Below are 23,236 nucleotides of genomic sequence, written 5' to 3'. Positions count from 1 at the left end.
AGACCCCGCTAGTGAAAATTGAATCAGAAATCTTTTAATCTCAAAACAAAAAAACTCGTCTAAACTTTGTTTGATTATGAAAATGGAATCAACTTCAAGGATCTATCTCTATACATAGCCAGCTACTTCATAGGTTTATCATTCATCGAGAAATTCCTAAATAACCATATTTTCACAAACTGTAATTAACAGTCATTACAAAAGCCTTGCATGGCTTATTCATGATGGTAATTTAAGTGTCAAACAATTGATCATCATAAGAATCCCAGTGGACTGTAAACTAGAGGATCTCTAGAGGATCTCGATAAAACAATACATCAATCAATAGTTAATTTGATACAATAAGCTTAATATTGATTCTTTTTGAACCGTATGCGCCATAGGGAGCAAGACAGAAGAAATACTAGAACTCGGAATTTCGCGCCACAAAATGAATAAAAAAAACGTTTCCAGTACCGTACTCTCACAGGGAAGACATCCAAACACAATTGGAATGGAAAGTACTTGATAAAAAAAAAAAGCAAGGCAACATAATTCCTGTCCAGAACAATAAAATGAGACAAACTAGAGTACCATTGTGTAATGAAAAAAAAGACTGATAAACAACAAGGAAAAGGGAAAATAAACTGAAATTGGTGTTCCAACTATATAATTGCTCTAATAATAATACCCTACTATTCTTCGAACTCGTGCATGTGATCCAAAAGGTAGTTGGCAGCAAGTTCTTCATTCTTGTTGCACGCAAAGAACACCTGCAATACTAGTGCCCTTTCAAACCCCATCGCTTCAAGCTGCATAGAAGAACAACAATAGCACATGATAAAAATTATTCATATAAAATGAAACCCTACATCAAACAAGCTCTAGATCTTCGAAGACTTGATTACTTACGCGATCGATGGCTTGACGTTCCTCAGGAGTCACTGTTACAGCTGGTGGCACTGCTCCTAAATCCGGGTGACTCCTTGTGTTCCTAATAATAATTCATTTCAACACAAAAAGAAAAATAACAATTTGAAATTCAGCAAATAAGCAAGCAACAACACAATATACATCTTACTTACCCATCCGTTCCACCACCTCCTCCTCCAACAGGTTCGTTGATCAGACGAAGAAAATCAGACTGATGCTCCTGTATAAGTCTCATCAGATTAGGATTTTGCTTCCCTAGCTCTTGAAGCATTGGCTGTCATCAACAAAAAGTAATACACACACCACCCATTAGGAGTTACTGATAAAAAAAAAATGCAATACTCCAAAGAGATAGATAATAATCAAAACCTGTAAAATTTGTGGATTAGACTGCACCATGGATCTTAATGCTTGAAACTGATACAGCCAGAATATATTCCAAACGTCAGGTTTAGCAAGTGCACAAAAAGGAGAAGAAGAAAGATGAAACTTGGAGCTAGTTTGATGGAAAAAACCTTGATGAAAAAGTGGACTAAATATCATTTGTATATAATAATTAAAATTTCAAAAAAATAAATTAAGGGTAAGGGTAATTTGGTATTTTTAGTTGATGATTTGATCGATGAAGTGATTGATGATGGGATAAAAGGTTATTTGAATAAGCAGGTGTTTATATTCAAATACCCCCATTCGATGTAGGTTATGAAAATTCAGGTTATTTGAGTAACAGCACATTGAAGAGTATAAATCTATAATGAATATATATATATATATATATATATATATATATATATATATATATATATATATATATATATATATATATATATATATATATATATATATATATATATATACACTGTATATAGGTTATTTTGGTTGATGAAAAACATACTTGTTGACTATTACGTAGAAAGTCCAGTGTGCCCGCACCAGCAGTGTTGGAGCCCATGCTTGGCAGACCCTAATAATGCAAAGAACATACCAGTGATCATGCATTGAACAAATAGGATGACAATGAAAAGTGATAAACTACCTGAGGGAACAAGTCTAATGGATTCGCATTAGGTCCACTAGAAGTAAGAGCTGCAGGTACTGTAAGTTGTTCTGCTTGAGGCTGAGCTGGAGGGATCACACTTCCTAGAGCTGGAGCTGGAGCCACAGGAGCGACATCAGGAATTCCCTACAGATACCAAATTTTGCTTTTTGAATGATTTTCACATAACCAATTTAAATCTACACTAAATAACATCTGCATCCCACCACATGGCCCCCACTTCAATCAAACCTGAGACATCAACCTCTTAATTCAACACTCTTATCACTTGAACTACCTTGAGTGGGTAAGAAAATAATGAAATATATGAGTATAAAAGTAACTCCAACCTCAATATACTTGGGTTATTTGAATAACCAAGTGGTAATTTCAAAATAACTTTGCTTAATGTAGGTTATTGAAAATTGAATATTTGGGTTATAAATATATAATGAAAAATTATTATCATTGTTTAGAAATAGAGGGTATTTTGGTTGATGAGTTGAATGAGGTGATTTATTGGATAATGGGTTATTTGAAATTAACCTCAAATAACCCATATCAAACACGACCGTAGTTATTGGCAACAAACAGACAACATGAATTGAAAAAACATATTATGGATAAAAAACAAGACAGACTTAGTGAGAAGTTATAAAATGTGAATATTATTTGGCGGAGTATAAACTTACACTGTACAAATATTCAATAGCTCTCTCTGGGTTATTAAAAGCAGCACGAAGAGCTCGAAGAACAGTCTCCCTATCCCAAGTACCTCCACCCATGTCCAGAATTTGTTGAATTGTTCCCTCAAGATTAGTCCCAGCAACTAGATTTGAAGCTGCTTGACCATAGACATCAGACTCTGACCTGATTCAACATGCTACAGAAATTTATTAATAGAACAATTTAGGATTTTGCAAAAATTTAGTCTTCAGAATATAGAAGATGAGGCTAATTGAAGGAACAATACCCTGCAGTAACCAATGTAGCAGGAGCTGCTGCTGCTGCTGCTGGGGCAGGACTTGAACTACAGAGCAGAAACGACGCATGAGGCCAAAAATAGAAATGCAGAAAAAGATTTATTCACTAAAGCATCCCATGCAAGAATCAACAAAACTGACTGAAACGTTCCCCCAAAAAAAAGCTGATTGAAACTCACGCTGTTGAGGATGCTGTAGGAGGTTGAGGGGCTGCAGGAGGCACTGGAGCACTTGTCTGTGGTGCCTACAAGTAGGATAAGATTTTTCTATTACTTTTCATTTTTGTACTTGTCTGAATACTTATTGTCTCAATTCTCTTCTATTCAGGAAGCAAGCTATATTGGAGTATTGCAAACAAAGTAAAAATGAGGCAAAATAGAAGTGGATAATGAACAATAGTATCAAGGGCAGAATAGTCCATCAGCAAAATTTTGATCATGCTGCTTAAACTGAATGAAACTGTGCTTAATAGTCTAGAGACGGGCTTACAAAACTTCAAATTATCAACATGGCCAATATACATTTAGCACACTTTCAGCACTTCAAGCTTCTTACTAAAACTGCTCTAAACAAAAAAAGCGTGTACTGACCTTAATTGTGGGTGCAGTGGTTAGTGCAGAACTTTCAGCTGTTGGGGTCTTGGTCTGATAATAGATGTTATAAAAAAACAATTACTTAACTAGCACCAAAAGATGACAAATTGTCATTTAATACAGAGAAAGAGAAAAACATATATGAAAACAGACATATTTAATAACTATTCAATAAAAGTATGAAACAAAGATAATATTTACCTTGGAAAGCATGACGACAACAAAACTGTTTTCAGCAACTTGGTTTTCTTCCAAGGTTGTTCCATCCTTGAGAACCTTCCCTTGATGAATAAGCATCTGTTGTGCAGCAGGATATACACCTGCTCCTTGGACAGATTCTATGCTTTTCTTAACATCAGCGATCTAGAAAAGCAGTTTATCAACACAAGATGAGAAGACAAAACAACAATAAGCTACAGAAAAATTTAAAAACAGAAAAAAAAAAACCTAAAAACTATATAAGGATCAACGTAAAAACAAGCTTCACAGAAATTGAAAACATACAGGTTAGATGGCTTTTCCATAGGTTTTCAGTCACACACACGAATACAGAAATTAAGTCGTAATGAGCTCACATAAAGCACGAACACAGATTAAGGAAAAATTAAGAGGCCAATATAATGGAGCATAAAAATAGAAGTTTCAGCACTTGATTCCTCGAACTTATACATCACTTCTAATGATTGAAGCACAACAAATTTATACCAAATAGAAGCTCTTCGATTATGTTATCTTTTTAAATTCTGAATACTGTAAGCGACAATGTTAACTAGATTCCTTCAATCTAAAAAAAACTCAAAATTGAATACTTATACTTTCGTGTTCAAATCGAACATAATAAGGAATTATCACTATCATTTACTTAATAACCTGTTATGGATTATTATCTTATCACTACAATTAATAGTCATTGTTAGTGTTCCTCCTCGCATTCCCGACAATCTTGCGAATCTTAATAACATTACATGCATTGAGTAAATTATATCTCCAAAGTAAGCATCTATCCAAAAACCCTAAATCTTGCATGAAAGGTTGGAAGACATTCACTAGCTGATAGAAAACATGAATACCTAACAAACTCAAGAAACGTCTTAAACTAGGTAATTGATAGATATATCAGTCAATAAGGAATATGAAACCAATGTAAAAAATTGCACTTCAATTGTCCAAAAATCCAACCTATCAGCTCTAAATCGACTCTTAACTTTAGATTCATAGTTAATCAAGTTCACGAAATTCGTAAACAGATAAAAATTCCATTACTCCGTTATGTTTCAATACCACGACGCATGAAAAACACCACAAGTAAAACCCTAGCCGATGCAAATATAGCACAAATGTTAATCAAAAAAAGGAAGAAGATATGATTACCTTATCTTCAGGCTTAACTTCAACTTCAAAGTGAGTTCCCTTCAAAGTTTTTACAAAAATCTTCATTACTCAACTCTATGTTCGATCTCCGATCCGTTTCAGTAGAGCGGAGCTCCGATCCTTCTTAGTTTATACCGTAGATGATGATGAAGAAGAATCCAGAGAGAGAGAGCAAAAGGAAGAAGAGAGAGAAAATTCGGAAAGCAAGAATCGCCGAAGCCTTTAACTCAAGAATTAGGGAACAAGATATGTCAAATAAACCTTGCCCTCAAAACGGCGCCGTAATGGGTTTAAGATAAATTAGTTGATTTTTAATTTATAATCTCATTAAACATGTTATATTATTTTAAATATGATGATATTTTCAATAATTTAATTTGATTAAATTTAAAATTAGTTAATAAACTCGTCAATAAATTAAGTATATTATATTTTTTTAACCCTAGGAAAAGATAATTTAAGAATTTCTTTTTAAAAATTAAACTCTTAAAATAATTCACTTGTTCCAAACCTCAACATTCTTACCTTAATGACATTGTTCTATTTGGTTATTTATTAATATATAATGATAAAACACCCTAATCTTTAAGTTAATTTTAATAAGTTATTCATCTTTTTTTCAAATTATGTTTCAAATAAAAAATGATAAGGTTGACAAATATGTCGGGGTTCAGAATTTGTGAACTTCCGTCAACACAAGAATGTCATTAGGTGCTAAATTGTGATCCAATGTCTCTTGAGACCCGATTATCATTAGAATGAAAGGTAATTTGTCTAGATGGAAAAGTAAAAAAAATAATCTCAATAGGGGTCGGCTAATCCTCATTAAGAGTGTGTTGTCATCTATGTCCACAAACATGATGTCGTTATTCATTCTCCCCAAGAGTGTGACGGTGAAAATGGAGAAAATAATGTGTAAATTTCTATGGAGATCTTCTAACTCATCGTTTTGTCATATAGTTAATTGAGATAATGTTAAATGTTTTAAAAATTAAGTAAGTCTAGATATTCGAGATCTTATTTCATTTAATAAATATTTTTTATCAAAATGGTATAGTAGATTTGCAATGGAGCTGTTTGAGCATCGATAATCAGATGTAAGAATGGTAGTTATTGATCTAGTTGGTTAATCAAAATGTCCAATTATCTAGTGGGGTGTAGCATTTAGAAGGAAATTTATCCTATGTGGAATAGTTTTTGCGAGCAGTCTAGATTCATTGTGGGGGATGATTATTCTATTAGATTTTGGGACAACATTTGGTGTAGTGTCAAAAATCTAGCTACGGTGTATCATAAGCTTGATTTCATTATTATATGTAGAAATATCACAATTAAGGACATATTTTATCATCGGTCTAGTGGTTTCGCTAACCGAATTAGATATACAGGGAGATTAAACATGATGGAGACTTCGTCCCATAATAGAGTTTTACTTTTAGTAGGACGCAAACAAGTGTCACCGTCTGAACAAAACATTAGGCGTTAACAAAATATGGATAATTTTAATGTGAGACATTGTTACAAATTGTTTGATAAGATGATTTCATATAATTTTTATTGGAAAAAACTTTAGGAGTCAAAGATTTCATCCAAGATCTCGTTATTTGGATGGAGCGTTATTCATGGTGAAATTCTAACAGATTATATGTGCATGAAAAAATGTGTATTATGGCTAGTCGTATGTGTCAAGAAGATGTTGAATCGACAACTCACTTATTTTTACGTTATCGATACTGATTAGTATTTAGAGCCTTCTAGGGAGTATTACTAGGATTTATTGGATGATGACCGAGTCTATAGATAGTTGCTAAGAAATTTGGATTGACGCGACTGATATGACAAGTCTACAACATATTTGGGTTACCATCCCAATTATTCTTTGGTGGACTATATGGTTGAAAAGAAATCGTTGAACTTTTAAGAATCGTAGTTGTTCGATGAATATCATTCATAATACTATTATTATGATGATTTCTGAGATTTGTTTAGGAAATTCAGTAAAGTCTGTCGGGAAGTTAATCGTTTTTCTTGAAAATTTACGAGCTCGATAACTTATTAAGTATTGTTTTTTATTTATTTTTAATATAGTGGACCTTTTAATATATATATATATATATATAATGATAAAAAAATAAGGATTTTAAATAATAAATTAAATGATATAATAGAAGAAAAGTAGAGTAATATGATATTTTTGGATTCAAATATTTCATGAGCTTTTTTTACTATTTCAGAAATCATTATAGGAACATTTTTTTTTATTTTCAAGCCAATCAAAGGGTGGTTCGAGTTAAATATATTTCCTTGGATTAGATAAACAAAGTTAGATTTTCATAGTAGAGTTAATAAAAATATATTTTTACAATCAAGTAAAATTCATATTCGAATCTACTCTAGAAAGCTTAAAAAAAGTAATATACTTACGAAATTTTTTTACTAAAATTGATCTAAGTTGTAATGAGTCGAGCTAACTATACGAAAATAATAACAATAAATTTATATCGAGTTAATGGGCAAGCTACCCCTTCGGATGAGGTGAGCTAGGCGACCACAGCCTAGGGCCACACCTCCCGGCCACTCAACAAAAAAAATTAAAAATCTACTATACAAGTTCGAATCTTATATCATAAAAGATATTTTTTTAGTTTTTTTTTAAAAAAAAATTAACTAACTAGACTATTATTTTTTAAATAAAAAATTATACTCCAAAAAGCTGGACTCAAATTAAGGGAATGTGGAGGATTATTGGATCAACAATATAATGGAAATCAGTTGTGGACCTGTGTTTCAAACTAAAGCCCATTATTAATTTGGGCTATAGTTACTGCCTAAGAGGGATCCATCAGGATGATATTTTTTATTTCTAAGAATTATAATTTGGTTTTAAAAACTTATATCAATTATTATCAGAAAAATCTCCTAAATTGAGAGTGGGTTCTTTTTCATTGTTGGTATATGATTATTTTTTAATCAGAATCTTGTGTAAATATTATTTGTAGCTTAAATATTATTTGTTGGATAGTTACCTATCTACGTTATAATTGATTTTTTTTTTTATGTAAATATTATTTATGGATCATACTTTTAAATTTTTTTTTCATTATTATGATTTTGATGAACATAATAAATATAAATTTTAGAATTCTTAAAATATAACAAGCTCCTCATCATTCTAATGGGTTGAATCAATAAAATTTATATATGAATTTTATTCCACATATATTTGTTGTTATTGCTGGTATGATTTGGTTATTACAAGTATCTCAATTTATGAAGTACATTGTCTTTTTAGAGAATTTTAAGAGTTTGTGAAAATGTTGTATGGTTGTGGTAAAATAGTTAGTTAGGTATAAAAAATTCAAAATAAAGGTTCCTAATTGCAATTCTTCAGTTATAACTAGGAAGGAAAAGAAACTTATTCAAATCTCGACTAAGTAAAAAATCGTTGGTTAGTCTTAACAAGCGCGAGTTGGTTTAAATATTTGAAAATTTAAACGAACCAAGTTAGAGCTTTTAGATATTCGTCTCTCGTTGGCTCGCAAACATATTCATTTAAAGACTTGTTAATGGGTGAGCGAATATATTCGTTTAGATTTTTGTTTATGAGCTCTCCAACATGTTCATTTAAAAAGTTCGTTTAATATTAATTAATATATTAATATTTATTAAAAGTAATATTTAATAATTAAAAAAAAAGTGAATCTCTTCCCCTAACATGAATCATTCTTTTAAGTTGTAACGAGGTCTTTCACTGAAACTGAGCTCGAGCTCAACTAAATTATACTAGTCGAATTCGTGCTCTAATATAAAAACTCTAATCGAGTTTGAGCCTAGCCTCGAAATTAATTTGACTCGTTTATAACCACCATAGTCAAAATAATAATTTAAATTGTCAACCATCACTAAATTAATGGCATAAATTTAATAATTAATGACAGTAAATATCTTATCAACTTTAATAAAACGATTTGTATTGTTATGAACCTGAGTATACTACATCAATTAATTTATTAAAATATTTTTTTTATTTAAAATTATTATTTTTTATTCATTATATATTAACATTTTTTAAGTCCATTTCACTTTAGATCTATAAAAATTCATCTATAAATGTATGAATTGAAAAAAAAAAAAATATATGTGAATCGATTTTACTTTTATTTATCTAAATTTATTTTTTATGGTGGTTAGCACGATTTCACCATTACGACGACATTAATCAAAACGTTTTAGCTTTAATCAAATTAGAGATATTTTTGGGACGCTATATAACTTATAATTGCTTAGGTGTTAAGTAACCAAACCGACAAGTAAAGATAAATGTTTTCAATATGACATTAGGATCCATACCTACCATTATGCTGCCTAACCTGTCCACATATGTAATTGTTTGCCCTCAATAAATAAATAAATAAATAAAATGTTATTATTGTTTCGAGAGTAATATTAGACATTTGAAGAGTCGGTGAGGATTTGTTCAAATTCCAGTAAATAACTTTGAATTATTTAAAATATAGTGATCAGTGATAATTTTAAATAAATGAAATATTTTTAATAAAAAAAATTAAAAGTTATTAATTTATAGAATGAAAAAATATATAATATTTTAATAATTTGATAAATTAATTGAGAAAATGAAATAATATTGGATTATGTTGAATAATTCAACCCGAACAAACCCTAATAGTTAGTCATACATGACTTATATAGTCATAACCAACCCTAAAACTCTAATCTCTATATCATTTCAATTTTCTTTAAATGACAAGATTAATACATAAAATGGAGAATCTCAAATATTAATAATTAATTAGCTATAAAAACAAACCAATTAGACATCAAAATGCAATATTAATAATTAAGACTCCATGTGTTAGTTGCACATATAATTCAGTACCATATATTCTAATGTTTGACAACGACTTCAACCTGCCATTTCAATATTTTTAAGGAATTGATTAATTAAAATATGAAAAATAGAGTTGTTATCTGTCTTTATTTTTTTCCTGATTTTCTGTGTGACTTGTTTGGGTATGCCTATTATAATGATGTTCACCAATGCTAGCTCCATATTTTCCTTTTAAAATTTTGCAAACACTGAGGATAAATATTTATTCTACACGAAGAGAGTACTAACACCATGCTACGTTATATGTCTATCTAGTTGGAAAGGAGTACATGTATTTTCAGTGATAGTATTCGACCGATGCGCATGACGTATCAACTTAGGACTGAGGTGGTCTTAAGGCTACAAAATAAATGGTACACTACAAATGTGATATAATCTCATAATTTTCTATTTTTTAAAATTTAATTCACTATTTATTTATATATTTCTAAAAAATAGGCAAAAATCTATGTTGATTTAACCGTTAATTCACAATTTTCTAAAAAATTCAGTTATATCCTAAATATTTTCAAGCTCATCCCAACGTCATTTTTGGATCCGTCCCTCTCAATGCGTATTTTTAATAGTGTTAACGTTTTCTAAAATTCGTTTGAGAAGCTCGTTACGTAAGTTATGGAGTTCATCGTCCTTCCTAAAAATCTTCATAATCTCTTAATTTTTGTGATCTATTTTAAAAGAAACAAAAGAGGAAAAATAATTCAACATTATGAATAACAACTAACAAACCAGGTACGTTAAATCCATATTTGAAAGACCACCGACAAAGGTTTTAATAAGAAAAATAATACCCTTTCAATGACAAAGGAGTTCTCTTAAACCATATATCCCATGACAAGTGGTGCAATAATGTAGACTTGAATATCTTTAACCTAACTTAATTCTAATTTTCTTACTAGATAATTGTTTCAAATTAGGACTAGGTTACTTGATTTGGATAATTAGGATAGTCACAATTAGACATAAGTGATTCACAAATAGTATATTCAGTTATATGTGTCTTTCTTATTTGTGACTCATAGTATACAAGAAGTAACTTGTGATGTTAACTAATCTTTTCTAAATCAAAAGGTGTCTTTTTGTGTACATAATTATGTGCAATATATTGACATTTATTAGCCTAGAAGTAACTTGTGTCTTGTTTGAGAGAGGTGGATTATTACCAAAGTTAACTTCTTTCAAAATTAATTTGATCAAATAAAGATTAATTAGTTAACAATCACATCTTCAATTTATTTTTCTCCTCAACCATTATTTTTTAACCTCTATGATAATTTCCGTTGTTTCGATTTCTATCTATCCGAGCAAACAAATCTTATACTTAGACATGGAAATGTCCTAATTTGCCAGTGATGTCTAGATGGGCCTCTTGTTTATCATCTTCATTGTATCGTCAAGACGTGGAATTGTGACATCGCTGTGTTCAAAATTAACTCATACTTGTATTTATGTATGCTCCAACCTATTTACTCCGAGGTTAAGATTAGGTATCCACACGATCGATAGTATATGATTCAAATTCACGACCTACATTATAAACAATAGCTCATAAGATCACCGAATAGAACGGAGGAACATAGACACCGCCTCATGACCCTATTGTCTCATTGTCATTTTGATGTCATCTATGAGGCAATATTGGAATGAGACATCATGCCCGATTGGAATAGTTTATTTTATTGTTTAACAGTAAATAAGAATTGTGTTTTACTAATTATGTTTGATTTAAATGAGGACACAAAGATAAATTAAATTCCCCTCTAAGCAAAAGGGGGACCGACCATCTATCTTGCTATAAAAGTTCATTTGCGTGTATTCTTCAAATACAATTAGTTGAACCATACTCAATTTCATATTAAAGAAAACGGTTAAACTATTATTTGGGACTTGAAGTTAGTTGTTTTTGATATATAAGACTTAACCTTTGAATCGTCTCATATAAAACTTAAACTTTAAAGCGTACCAAACTAAAGGGAGCCCCATATATGTCCATAAAAGGCAATTGAAAGTTTGATGAAGTTCCACCTTGAGTGCCATGATACCATCTTCTCTACTAGCCTCATTTTGTACACAATCTCCAAAGTAATATTAAAATTAAAATATTAAAAATTCGAGCTTTAAATAGCGCAATTGAAATTTTATACGATAAAAGTGCCCAAATTCAAATTCAAATCTTAATATAATTAGTAGGTGTAACACCCATATAATTACTATTTCCTTTGTTATAAATCTTTAGTAGGTGTGTCACCCATAGTTAAGAACCTTAAACTAATTAATTAGTTTGTTGTCTTGTAAGAGAATATCAACCAAGCTCAACATATAGCTTTTTTCAAAATAATAATTTAATTATTTTTTATTTAATAATTACTATTGTTTTTACATTATAAAAATATTTTTCATACAAAATTAATATGTATAATGACTTGTTAAATTAATTATTTAACAAATATTTAAAATATTAAAATAAAATACTTATATATTATTTTATGCCTTTTGTATTAATATTTTAAGACTATTAATTATTCCTATATATAACTAGCATCTATTTCAAGGTAAAAAAATATTACGGTAAAAATTTTATGAGCGGGTCAACCCATAATTCAACCCAAGTATCAATTTACTCTCACATATATTCAAATTAATCACAGCTCTCGATCCGATAATTCGGACACTTTAAAAATTAAACATCATTATATATATATATAGATTAGTTAGTTAAAAAGTTGAACTTATATTGTTAAAATGTCACACGTTTATCAAATTTTGGGTTGAATTTAAAATATAAAGTGTTATTAGCTTAGTTGGTTAAAAGATTATACTTGTTTTTGTTAGGTTGCAAGTTCGAACCATACCTATAGTATTTTTAATTTTATTTTTAACCGTTTTAAGTTTATGGGCGGGTCAATCCACAATCCGACCCAAATATCCATTTACTCTCACATATGTTCAAATTAACCACAACTCTCGACCCGACAATCCGGACATTTTAAAAATTAAGCATCATTATATATATATAGATTAGTTAGTTAAAAAGTTGAACTTATATTGTTAAAATGTCACGCGTTTATCAAATTTTGGGTTGAATTTAAAATATAAAGTGTTATTAGCCTAGTTGGATAAAATGTTGTACTTGTTTTTGTTATGTTACAAGTTCGAACCATACTTATAGTATTTTTAACCGTTTTAAGTTTATGGGCGGGTCAACCCACAATCCGACCCAAGTATCCATTTATTCTCACATACATTCAAATTAACCACAGCTCTCGACCCGACAATCCAGACACTTTAAAAATTAAGCATCATTATATATATATAGATAACTACTACATTCTTACATATTTTTAATAGTTAATAAATATTTATTACTTTAATTTATAATTATATTGTAATTGTATTTTTTTTATATAAAATACTATGTTATTATTATTAAATAAAAATAATAGTTAATATTATTATTTAATCATAAAATATTATTGAATAAAAAGAGTTCCATACAAATTAAATTAAAAATATTTATATAAAAAAGTCATATTTAACTAAATGATATATTTAAGATTTATTTATTAAAATATAAAACAAAATTAGACATTGGAAGAATCAATTTCAAAATTAATTAATTTTTTTTTAATAAATATAAATTATTCTATCATTAATTTTAGTTTAGAACTTTGAGTTTGCATCTAATTTTCGAATATAACTAATTCATGCGAGTTAAATACATAATTATTGGTAAACATATCTAACCAATTTAATTAGATGAGACGTACCAAAGATTAGAACCAAAACCTAAGGAATTAAGTTAGGGTATATTATCCAATTCTTTTTTCTCTATATTAGATCTATTCCTTGAAGATGAAACTTGACATTAGAAAAAACATGTAAAATAAATATAACAATGATACCACCATTGATTTCTAAGATCTAAGGTAAAACAATTAATGAATCAAATCTCAAATATTGATAATGTTTTATTAAGATTAGAACTGAAAAAGGTTGTAGAACAACATCAATTCAAAAACCTTTCGGCCAAAATAAATTATTATTATTTTTAATTTAACTTCTTATATTTTATATTATATGAATAATATTAATCCCTCTTCTACTGGAGGGGATATCTTGTGGTCACATTTTTTATATTAAAAATATTAATAAATTTAAATTATATTTAACATAGATAATTTAGTTTAATTATAATAATTTCTTAAGTATTAAGCTCAAAAGTAATGTAGTTTATTTTAATTTGTTTGGGTAGATGCTGTTGGAGGGGCCTTTCAACTGGTCAGCGGTCTAGCTTGCCTCACACTAGAACACCTCTATCTATTTATTGTCCTTTTGACTTCAATTTCTTTTGGGGTTTGGAAATGTGATTTTAATTATTAGGTTTGGAATTTTAAGATTAAAATTTGAAATTTTTTAATTTTTTAATTTTTAATTTCACTCTTTTAATTTATAATTATAATTTTTTTTTTATGTTTTTTGAATAAATATTTTATTATTTATAATATAATTAACGTGTTAAATCGATAATATTTTTTTTTTAATTTAAAAACTTAAATTCATATTTTTATTTTTAATTTAGTAAATTAAATGTTGAACAGATAAATAAATAAATAAATATATATATATATATATATATTCTTTTAATTTATCAAGTTAACATGATAACCATATTTTATTTTTAATTAAAAAAATTAAAATGTTAAAATGATAATTTTTTAATTTATTAAGTTAAAAGTCGAACCCGATAAATAAGATTTTTTTTTTTAATTTAGCAAGTTAACCTGTGAAACGATATTTTTATTTTATTTTTAATTTAAAATTTTAAAATGTCAAACATATATATTTTTTAATTTAACAAGTTAGCATGTTAAACAAAAATATCGACACTTAATTTATCATAATATGTTTATTAATATCATGACAATATAAATAATATATATTTAAATTTTTTTTATTATATTCCTTTCAAATATAAGAATTAGAATTCTGATTCCAAATTAATTTCAAGATCGAAACAGGTTGGTCTGAACGACTTTTTGTTCCCTAACTAAGTTCAAATTCTTGTATTAGTATATATTCAAAATAATCCACAAAGGGATCGATCCTAGTTTTCTATATTCAATATATATATATATATATATATATATATATATATATATATATATATATATATATATATATATATATATATAATATATATTCAAAATGATGAATGGATTGAATTATAATATTAATTATTCTTGTGACTTTTGATTTATTTGTTCACATGAATTGAAATATACGAAAGTGAAATTGAGCATCTTATTTAGGGTAGTACGTATGGGACCATTACATTGAATAAATGTGAATGAATAGATTGGAGTTGAATTTATTGAAAACAAAAGTGGAGTGATTCTCAAATTTGACCTAGGAATAGATATATTAAACGGTTAAAAACTTTAAAACAAATCATTTAAACCATGATTTTAGAAAATTCTCTTCTTAGTAACTTGACAAGTATTTTGAAAACAATTTTTTTTTCTCACAAATATCTACATAGTTATGACCTCATCGGTAAGATTCGTCGATTATTAAATGCGAGCCATATTCCCAAAAAAAATATTTATCTTTGTGAGTTTTAATTTTGGAGTGGATGGAAAAATACAAATTCATTTAAGAAAATTAATATTAACTTATAATAGAAGAAAGGTAAGTTTGATGACTTGTGGTTGTAGAAGGAATGAGAAAACCTCTTCATCTAATTTCCAGAAAAATAATATTTGGACGGCAAAGGTGTGGACAAATAATATTATTGTACCAACAAGTTATTTCATTATTATTTTTTGTTTACTTATTTTTTATATTTATATTGGAAGCTTGCATGATCCTGATAAATTTTATTTATATAATTAACTTATATCTCTTATATATTCATACCAAAATGACACAAATTGTTTTTTTATATAGTTTGAAAATCTTTCATATCTATAAAACACATCCTTCATTATTTTCAAGAAATTTGTTTCTTTCTCACAAAGATAACTTTTTGTTTAGTAGAAACTGAAAAAAGAATGTATCCTCTAAAAATTTGTATGCACCTAAACAATTTTTTTTCCGTTTATCCTTTCCACGATATCCACTTGTTATTAAAAAAATGGCTATTAGTTTAATATGGTACGTATTTAAACATTATTGAAATGAACTAGTGGTTTTTTAAACTTTTTTTTAAATGTTGAGTTCCGTTTCTTTTTTAAAGTGTGACTAATGATCGCAAATTAAACACATAACCCACAAACATACTCAACTAATTTAATTAGACAAACGGAACTTGTGTCTGACAGGTCTGACAGGCTCGAAATCCTCGAACTTAGAACCTTAAAAAGGTTGGGTATTCAACTCTTGTTGTCGTTAGACTGAAAGAGGAGATAACTATTAGGACTTGTTTGAAATGATTTATCTAGATTCAAACTTTTTTTTTGAGAACGCTGGGTTCCGCTTCTCCTATGGAGTGCGACTAATTCCCGCAAGTTAAGTACATAGCCCGCAAACATACTTAATCAATTAACCAGGTGCAGAACTTGTCGTCTGACGGGCTCGAACCCAGGATCTCATGGAGGCCTGGGGGATATCCACCTCTTGTTGCTACTAGGCTAGAAGAGGGGATGATTCAAACTTATCCTTTAATTAAATAAAAAATTCAATTTCATTTAAAACGTTCTAAGTGAGAATCAAAAACCCTATAACATTTAGTATTTTAAAAATCACTCTCTTGTCAATTGACCTAAATCTGTGAGTTTAAAAAAAGTCATCTCACTAAAATATTCTTATTATTTTTAAATATTAAGAATATATATTTAAATTAACCAAAATAACCCAAAAAAAATGTCCTTTGATGTTGATTTAAGAATAATATATTTAAATAGAAAAGAATAATATTTTTCTTTTGAATTTGTTTGTGGAAAAGTTGGAAAAAGGCAAAGGTGGATGTTGAAAGGGTAGAACTAGAAGCATCCATTGTGGAATGTGGACCATGGCGCATTTGATTTTGAGTGCCCTAAATTAGCCGGCCTATAAGGCCTCATCTCATCTCAACCATTTATTACCCAAATTTGGGTGGTTCATCTTTTACGCCATTACTTTCATGTTTAATCAATTCTTCTTTATTATCCATGTGACTTTCTTTAGACGATTTAAATAACATTAATTCATATTCAAAATAAAAAAAAAATGAATCCTTTTGAGTCAACAATAAACCTCTTATTTGAAAGGTGATAGTTGGTTAATGACGGGTTCATTTATCTATCGAACTTGGTAGATAGTTGGTTAATGTCGGGTTCATTCATCTATCTGACTTGTTTTGTTTGTAGAAATGGGGCTTGTCGCAAATGTTTTATGAGCATTTGAGGGCTCATTTACCTCCCTCATAGTTATACATATAACTTTCCAGCTTATAATTGTATTATTTTAGACCTTGTCTTGCCGTGTATTCTCTATTATGATTAATTATTAGGGTTGGTCCTGGGGTAAATTCGGCAAGTTCTTGGGCCAAGACGGTCTACTTTTCAGGGTAGCCCATTTATTTCAAATAGTAAAATGTTTAGTCAAATTTATTTTATTTTTAAACATAAAAGATTTTACCTTAGTAATTTAAAATAAAAACATATATTTTATTTAGTTATGAGTTCAAATTTTACTTAAAATTAGTTTTTATCAACATTTTAAACTAGAGTTAGAGTAACAAGAAATATTGACATATTTTTCTATCAGATCTAGGGTAGTCCAAAATTCGGAACTGATCATATCAATTATTAATTAGCATAATTTTTTCGATTTTACTTATCAATTCTCTTTTATAAATCATTATATTATCAATTAAAATATTTGATAGAAATTTTTTATATGGTTACATTGGTTAGTTTGACTTGTTATACATTGAACTCATATAAGTTTGTCTTTGTTGAATATTTTTATATTGATTTTGTTTTTATAAATTATTTATGAAATATAACATGTAGATCATTAATTGTTTATTTTTATTTTCTAGATATTAACGAGGATAATAATTTTGAGCTACAATTTATTGTATTATTTTAAATGGTTTTATTGGACAATGTATTATTAAAGATCTAATATTTAAAATATATTTATATATTTGAATAGTTGACTAAATAAGGAGAAAAAGTAATTGTACAGTAAATGTGTTGTAGCTAGTATATATCCACTATCTACTAGAAGAGTTTAATAAAAAAAACATCTAAAATATTTAAGTTTGAAAAAATTCATGTAATAACATATATAATTATTATATATAAGCAAATTATATATATAAGCACAAAGGAAATTTAATTTAAAGAACAAATTATGTTTTACATATATTTTAAATACATTATTTATATTAAAATAATGGATACAATGCTATGAAACGTGAAGTGGAATGACTATTTGTTACTTTTTTATTTATTTAACTTTTAAATATATATATATATATTTTAAGTCATTGTAAATGATTAATTAGTCTTAGCGGGTCTCATAAGTTATGAAAATTAAAAAAAGTGAACGGTATTATAAATATGCAAAATAAAGTGAGTTTATTTTAACGGTATGAATCCCGTGTAAATGTACTAAGTCCATATATTTAAAAATATTTTAAATAAAATTAATATTATTTAAATATAATTTATTTAAAATTTATTTTAGTTTATTAATCTAAACTTAATGTTAATATATATTTTATCCATTAGCACTCATTTAATCTATAAATTAACCATTATCTTGTGACTTATATTTTTTTATTCTCACGGCAAACCACTCAATACTTTTAGTCAACTTCAATTGATAACACAATTTTTATCTCTTGTCAAACTCAACCACTAACTCTTCAATTGACTCTTATCTTTTGACTCACATTTTTTTATGTCTTTTTATCCCTCGACAAAACCAACCACTAACCCTCCAACTGACTCTCAGTCTTGAAACTCATACTTTTTCATGTCTCTTTATCCCTTATATGCATCTTTATCCTCTCAACAAACCACCTACTGACTATAATTTTGTGACTCATATTTTTTCATATATTTTTTAATCACTCAACAAATCACTCACCAAATTTTAGTCGACCTCTTTTTTACTATCACTTCAACAAATTAACAATCAATCACAATTGATCACATACCTTTTATTCAACCACTAACTCCCAATTGACCATCATCTCGTGACTCACACTTTTTCATATGTTTCTATATCTCTCGACCGACAAATCAACTACATTTCGTGACCTCACACTTTCAAATGCTCGTCAAACCAACCACTAATTCCAATCTCACACTCGACAAACCACTCAGCACTCGACATCCATCTCGAAAAGTTGTACCACTTTATATTATAATCAATAATGCATTCTCGAAAATCTAAATTTGCATATTTTGAGATTCAAACACTGATCTTAAATATAAAATGTGAACACTCTAACCACTAGACCATTTGAGATTATTGAAAATATATAATTAAAATAGAAAACAAATAATATTAAAAATTGTTAAAAGTTTAATCAAAGAGATAAAATTTTAAGATTTCACAATTTATTGATTCTAAGTAAGGGTAGACCAATCAAAAACGGTTTAAAAAATATGTTAACTAAACTCAACATTCGGTAACTCACCGACTAACCCAATCTTTAAACCGATAATTTAAGATTTTCTCAATTTTCTCAAACCAACTTTAACGTTTTGGTTATTCATTTCGGTGTATAAACCATAAGAACTGAAGACACCCTATATGGAATTGGATATTGTGCTATCTTCCTAAGAAAAACAAATCATATATAACAAACAAATACACCATGTCACTAAATCTTATGAAATAATGATCATTAAAGCAAATGTTTGGTTCAAATAACAATCGATCGATCCATAATTCAACCCGAAAACAAAATCTGTTAAAACAGTGAAGTGAAAACTCCAGATACTACTAATACAACGTTAATAACCAAATGCATTCAAAATTTGGATTTTTCATATACTGCTGATGCTTGGCAGGGAGGGCATTTCAGTCTATTATTACAATCCTCAATCAAACCTAATCTTCTTTGGAGCAGGCGGATTGCTTCCCACCTGAAAAGCAAAAACAATCCAAGGAAAAAATAATCAATTCAAAATAATGTATATGAACTTAGTCCAACACAATATCAGAAACTCATTGGCGGTTTGGATTGGTTTGGTTTGGTTTCTCTACCAAATCACGAAACAAAAGTGTTTCCAAATCTATAACCAACATTTGTTTCTAGACAAGTATAAATTTTTATGGCTAACACCACCCACAAAGTTATAATCGCCTTTAAATAAGAGCGTTCTTAATAAGAATCGAAAATTGGAAATAAGCATAACAAAAAAAAAAAATCATCAAACAAGAATGACTTACAATTTCTGGGCATTCGTAATCCATACCAGCTGCCTCTATCTTCTTCCTCCTTTTCTTATCCCTTTTCATGATTCCATCAACCAATTTTTTGTGCCCTTCCAATGTTCTTTCCTAAAGCATCAATTTCCATTACAATTCTCTTCTCTTTCTTGATAATCCTTGATTAAATGCATCAACAATTTATTTAACTTACCTTGTCATGCCTCTTCCTCTCAATTTTAACCCAATCTGGAGGCTTGTAAAAGCGGTTAACACCACTCCACCTAAATAGTATAAATAAGTTATACAGATCCTAAAGCAATGCACGAGTAACCATTGCACAAGGATTGTAAAAATTTTCTTACAATTTTGGATGAACATTCTCAGGTTCAATCAGGTGAACTTTTAGCATGTGTTCACACATAAGATAATTATTCATGCATTCAGCAACAATTTTTGCAACCTGAATTCATTAACACAATGGGTTAAAACTGAAAACTGAAAACTGAAAAGCATATGAAATAGATTTCCACAAAGCAAAAGTTAGTAATCGATAAATGTATAACCTCAGGAGACTCAAATTGGATGAAGCCAAAGTGCTTTGACTTTCCAGTCTGCAATATATCATGTCACAACAAGGTAAAATTAGTGATGAACACAGATTTACAAATAGGATTGTTATCATGCAACTGCAAATTCAACATTCGAATAAAAAAAGCAAGAAAGCAAAGGGTTTATCTGATCTAGGATTGCTTGTAAATCAGATTATTTGGGAAAACAGATAAAAGATGTAGCAACTACTTATTAATCTGAAATAACCCCAAATCAAAAAAGGATAAACTCTTGAGAATCTACCTTCTTATTCCTTGCAATTCGAAGTTTCTTGATAGTACCAAACTGTTTAAAAAAACCTGCAAAGCAATATCAATATGAAATCTACCATATTTTGTTTTCATTAAGATGAAATTACACAAATTTTACAATGTTAAACACACCTTCCATCTCATTCTCATAGAACCCATGTGGAATATGACCTATATAGAGGACTGTAGCTTTACTAGCCAATGGTACAGTTTTAGCAAGTTTAAGTCCAGGACCACCTTCAATTGGCTATCATTCAATGTATTGAAAATATAAAGATCAAATAAGATACATGAAGTAAACAATTTGTTCATATGACAAAGAAAGTAGAAAAATACCAAGAAATCTGCAGTTTCATCTTTTCCACTACTAGCCTCTGGAAATTTTGATGATGCTTTTTTTAAACTTTTCTGCATACGTTTCTTCTCCTTAATACCCATCTCTCTAAATATAAAAAAGAGCAAATTTTGAGAACTTTCATCTAAATTCAACTGTATAATGAAAATCTCAAGAAACGAAAACAAAAAAAAATATGAAAATCAACCGGAAGATGACGGAATAATAGACGTTTCAAACACAGGAATGGAAAATTACCAGACTTGAAGGTGTTCTGCCGGAGGAAGATGACGGAGAAAGGAGACGAAGCTAATGGCGGCAGAGTTTGAAGAGCGGCGAAACCACCGCTGAAGGTTTTATAAAATGGAATGCCCTGCTAAACTTAACTTAGGGCTGGCTGGTGTTCTTTACTTTAATATTAATTAGCCCTACATATTTTTGTATAGTTATGAACTTCCCCTCTAACTTTATTTCAATTTAAAATGAGATATATTTTCAAAAAATTAGATAAAATTTAATTCAAAACTTAAGACTTTGAAAATGAGAAATAAATGGTCTTTAAGTTGTAAAAGGAATCAAAAGTATTCAACCAAGCCATTCAACCAGCCAAACTCAAAAGTTGCTAAACATTTATTTTTGTATTATTTTGTGAAAAAAAATAGTTAACCCTAACCATAATTAATTAATTACAACACTTAATCAGAATGTTCTTAATAAAAATTGAATATTAGATATTTAATATAATTTATTGTCATTTCAGATTAGATTTATTTGATATGATCTTTAACTTTTCAAACTAATTTATTTTTTTTTTCTATACAAACTTAATTATCTTATTTATTTTTATTAATATTATAATTTATTATTTATAAATTAACTATTATTTTATATTTGATACAATGCATAATCTATTATGAGAAAGAATTTTTTCCAAATGATAATCTTTTTCTATATTTGATACGATACGCAAAACCTTAAGTTTATAGTTTTAATGAAGAATGTTAGTCACCAATATTATTATAATCATCAATGTTATAAAACAAAAAAAAACAAGTTCTTAGATATATGTAGGGATTGTATTAGGTTTAATTAAAGCAACTTTAGTTAAACCCTAAAACTCTCTATTTGAAAAAAAAAAATTGATCTCTAAATTCTCATTAAGAACTTGTTAGAATCTATGTTTACTTAATGATGTGTTTAATAGATTTACTTAATGATGTGTTTATTTATTATTCCTATAAAGGTGTGGTAGAGAAAATGGAGAGATTGATGGGTAAATTTTTATGGGAACTTCTAAGTTTTCGTTTTCATATTTTGTTAGTTGGGACAAAGTAATTTTTCGAAGCTAAAAGAGGTTTGAGTTTTCGTGACCATTGAAGTCTCTAGATTAATATGATTAGAAATAAATATGGGTTAGATTGGTCTGGTTGGTTCACAAAATATCTAATCTCCTCATGGAATGTAGCATATGGAGTGAAATATTAATCATGTGGAAAATTTTCGTGAATATTCTCTATGTACCGTGGGCGATGATTCATCAATCCGTTTTTTGGAAGATGCACGGTGTGAGGTAAGTGTTTTGCTATTATCTTCCACGTGTTTGCCTCTTACTATTTGTAGAGATGACACAGTAAAGGATATGTACGACCATCGCTCTTAAATTTTTGTGCATCGTATCAGATATAGAAAGAGGCTATTATTTGAGAAAAGTTATTCTCATATTAGATTGTTATCATTAGTCACCGTTGAACTAGGATGGTATGCAATGGAGAGATTTGAATAAGTTTAATGTAGGTCATTCTTATTGTCTCCTTGATAGAGTTATTCCAACTGAGTTGTGCTAAAAGAAATTATAGGAGTCTAG

General features: G+C 28.6%; 2 protein-coding genes across 3 annotated transcripts; both read right to left on the bottom strand.

Moving 5' to 3' along the window:
• Positions 1–484: 484 nt before the first annotated feature.
• Positions 485–5,102, bottom strand: LOC124934032 (ubiquitin receptor RAD23c-like). Of its 2 annotated transcripts, none has more exons than XM_047474492.1 (12): positions 4,896–5,102; positions 3,726–3,887; positions 3,522–3,575; positions 3,111–3,166; positions 2,922–2,978; positions 2,641–2,818; positions 1,949–2,095; positions 1,808–1,876; positions 1,282–1,329; positions 1,065–1,186; positions 892–973; positions 485–791 (listed from the first exon to the last, which is right to left on the bottom strand). In XM_047474492.1, exons 1-12 carry the CDS (start codon positions 4,959–4,961, stop codon positions 675–677), a joined length of 1,158 nt encoding a protein of 385 aa, XP_047330448.1. In that variant the 5' UTR covers positions 4,962–5,102; the 3' UTR covers positions 485–674. The 2 variants fall into 2 exon arrangements, with proteins under 2 accessions (XP_047330448.1, XP_047330447.1); XM_047474491.1 differs by having other exon boundaries at positions 3,111–3,175; positions 4,896–5,100.
• A 14,523-nt stretch (positions 5,103–19,625) lies between these two features.
• Positions 19,626–21,776, bottom strand: LOC124936444 (MKI67 FHA domain-interacting nucleolar phosphoprotein-like). Its single transcript, XM_047476941.1, has 9 exons — positions 21,631–21,776; positions 21,375–21,480; positions 21,171–21,285; positions 21,031–21,086; positions 20,742–20,789; positions 20,541–20,638; positions 20,390–20,459; positions 20,197–20,307; positions 19,626–19,889 (listed from the first exon to the last, which is right to left on the bottom strand). The coding sequence occupies exons 2-9, from the start codon at positions 21,474–21,476 to the stop codon at positions 19,845–19,847; spliced, it is 645 nt and encodes a 214-aa protein (XP_047332897.1). The 5' UTR covers positions 21,477–21,480; positions 21,631–21,776; the 3' UTR covers positions 19,626–19,844.
• Between the last annotated feature and the right edge of the window lie 1,460 nt (positions 21,777–23,236).

Source organism: Impatiens glandulifera, chromosome 4 (assembly GCF_907164915.1).
Source record: "Impatiens glandulifera chromosome 4, dImpGla2.1, whole genome shotgun sequence".
Lineage (NCBI taxonomy): Eukaryota > Viridiplantae > Streptophyta > Magnoliopsida > Ericales > Balsaminaceae > Impatiens > Impatiens glandulifera.
The sequence above is the reverse complement of the archived record's forward strand: the minus strand, read 5'-3'. Positions and strand labels throughout refer to the sequence as shown.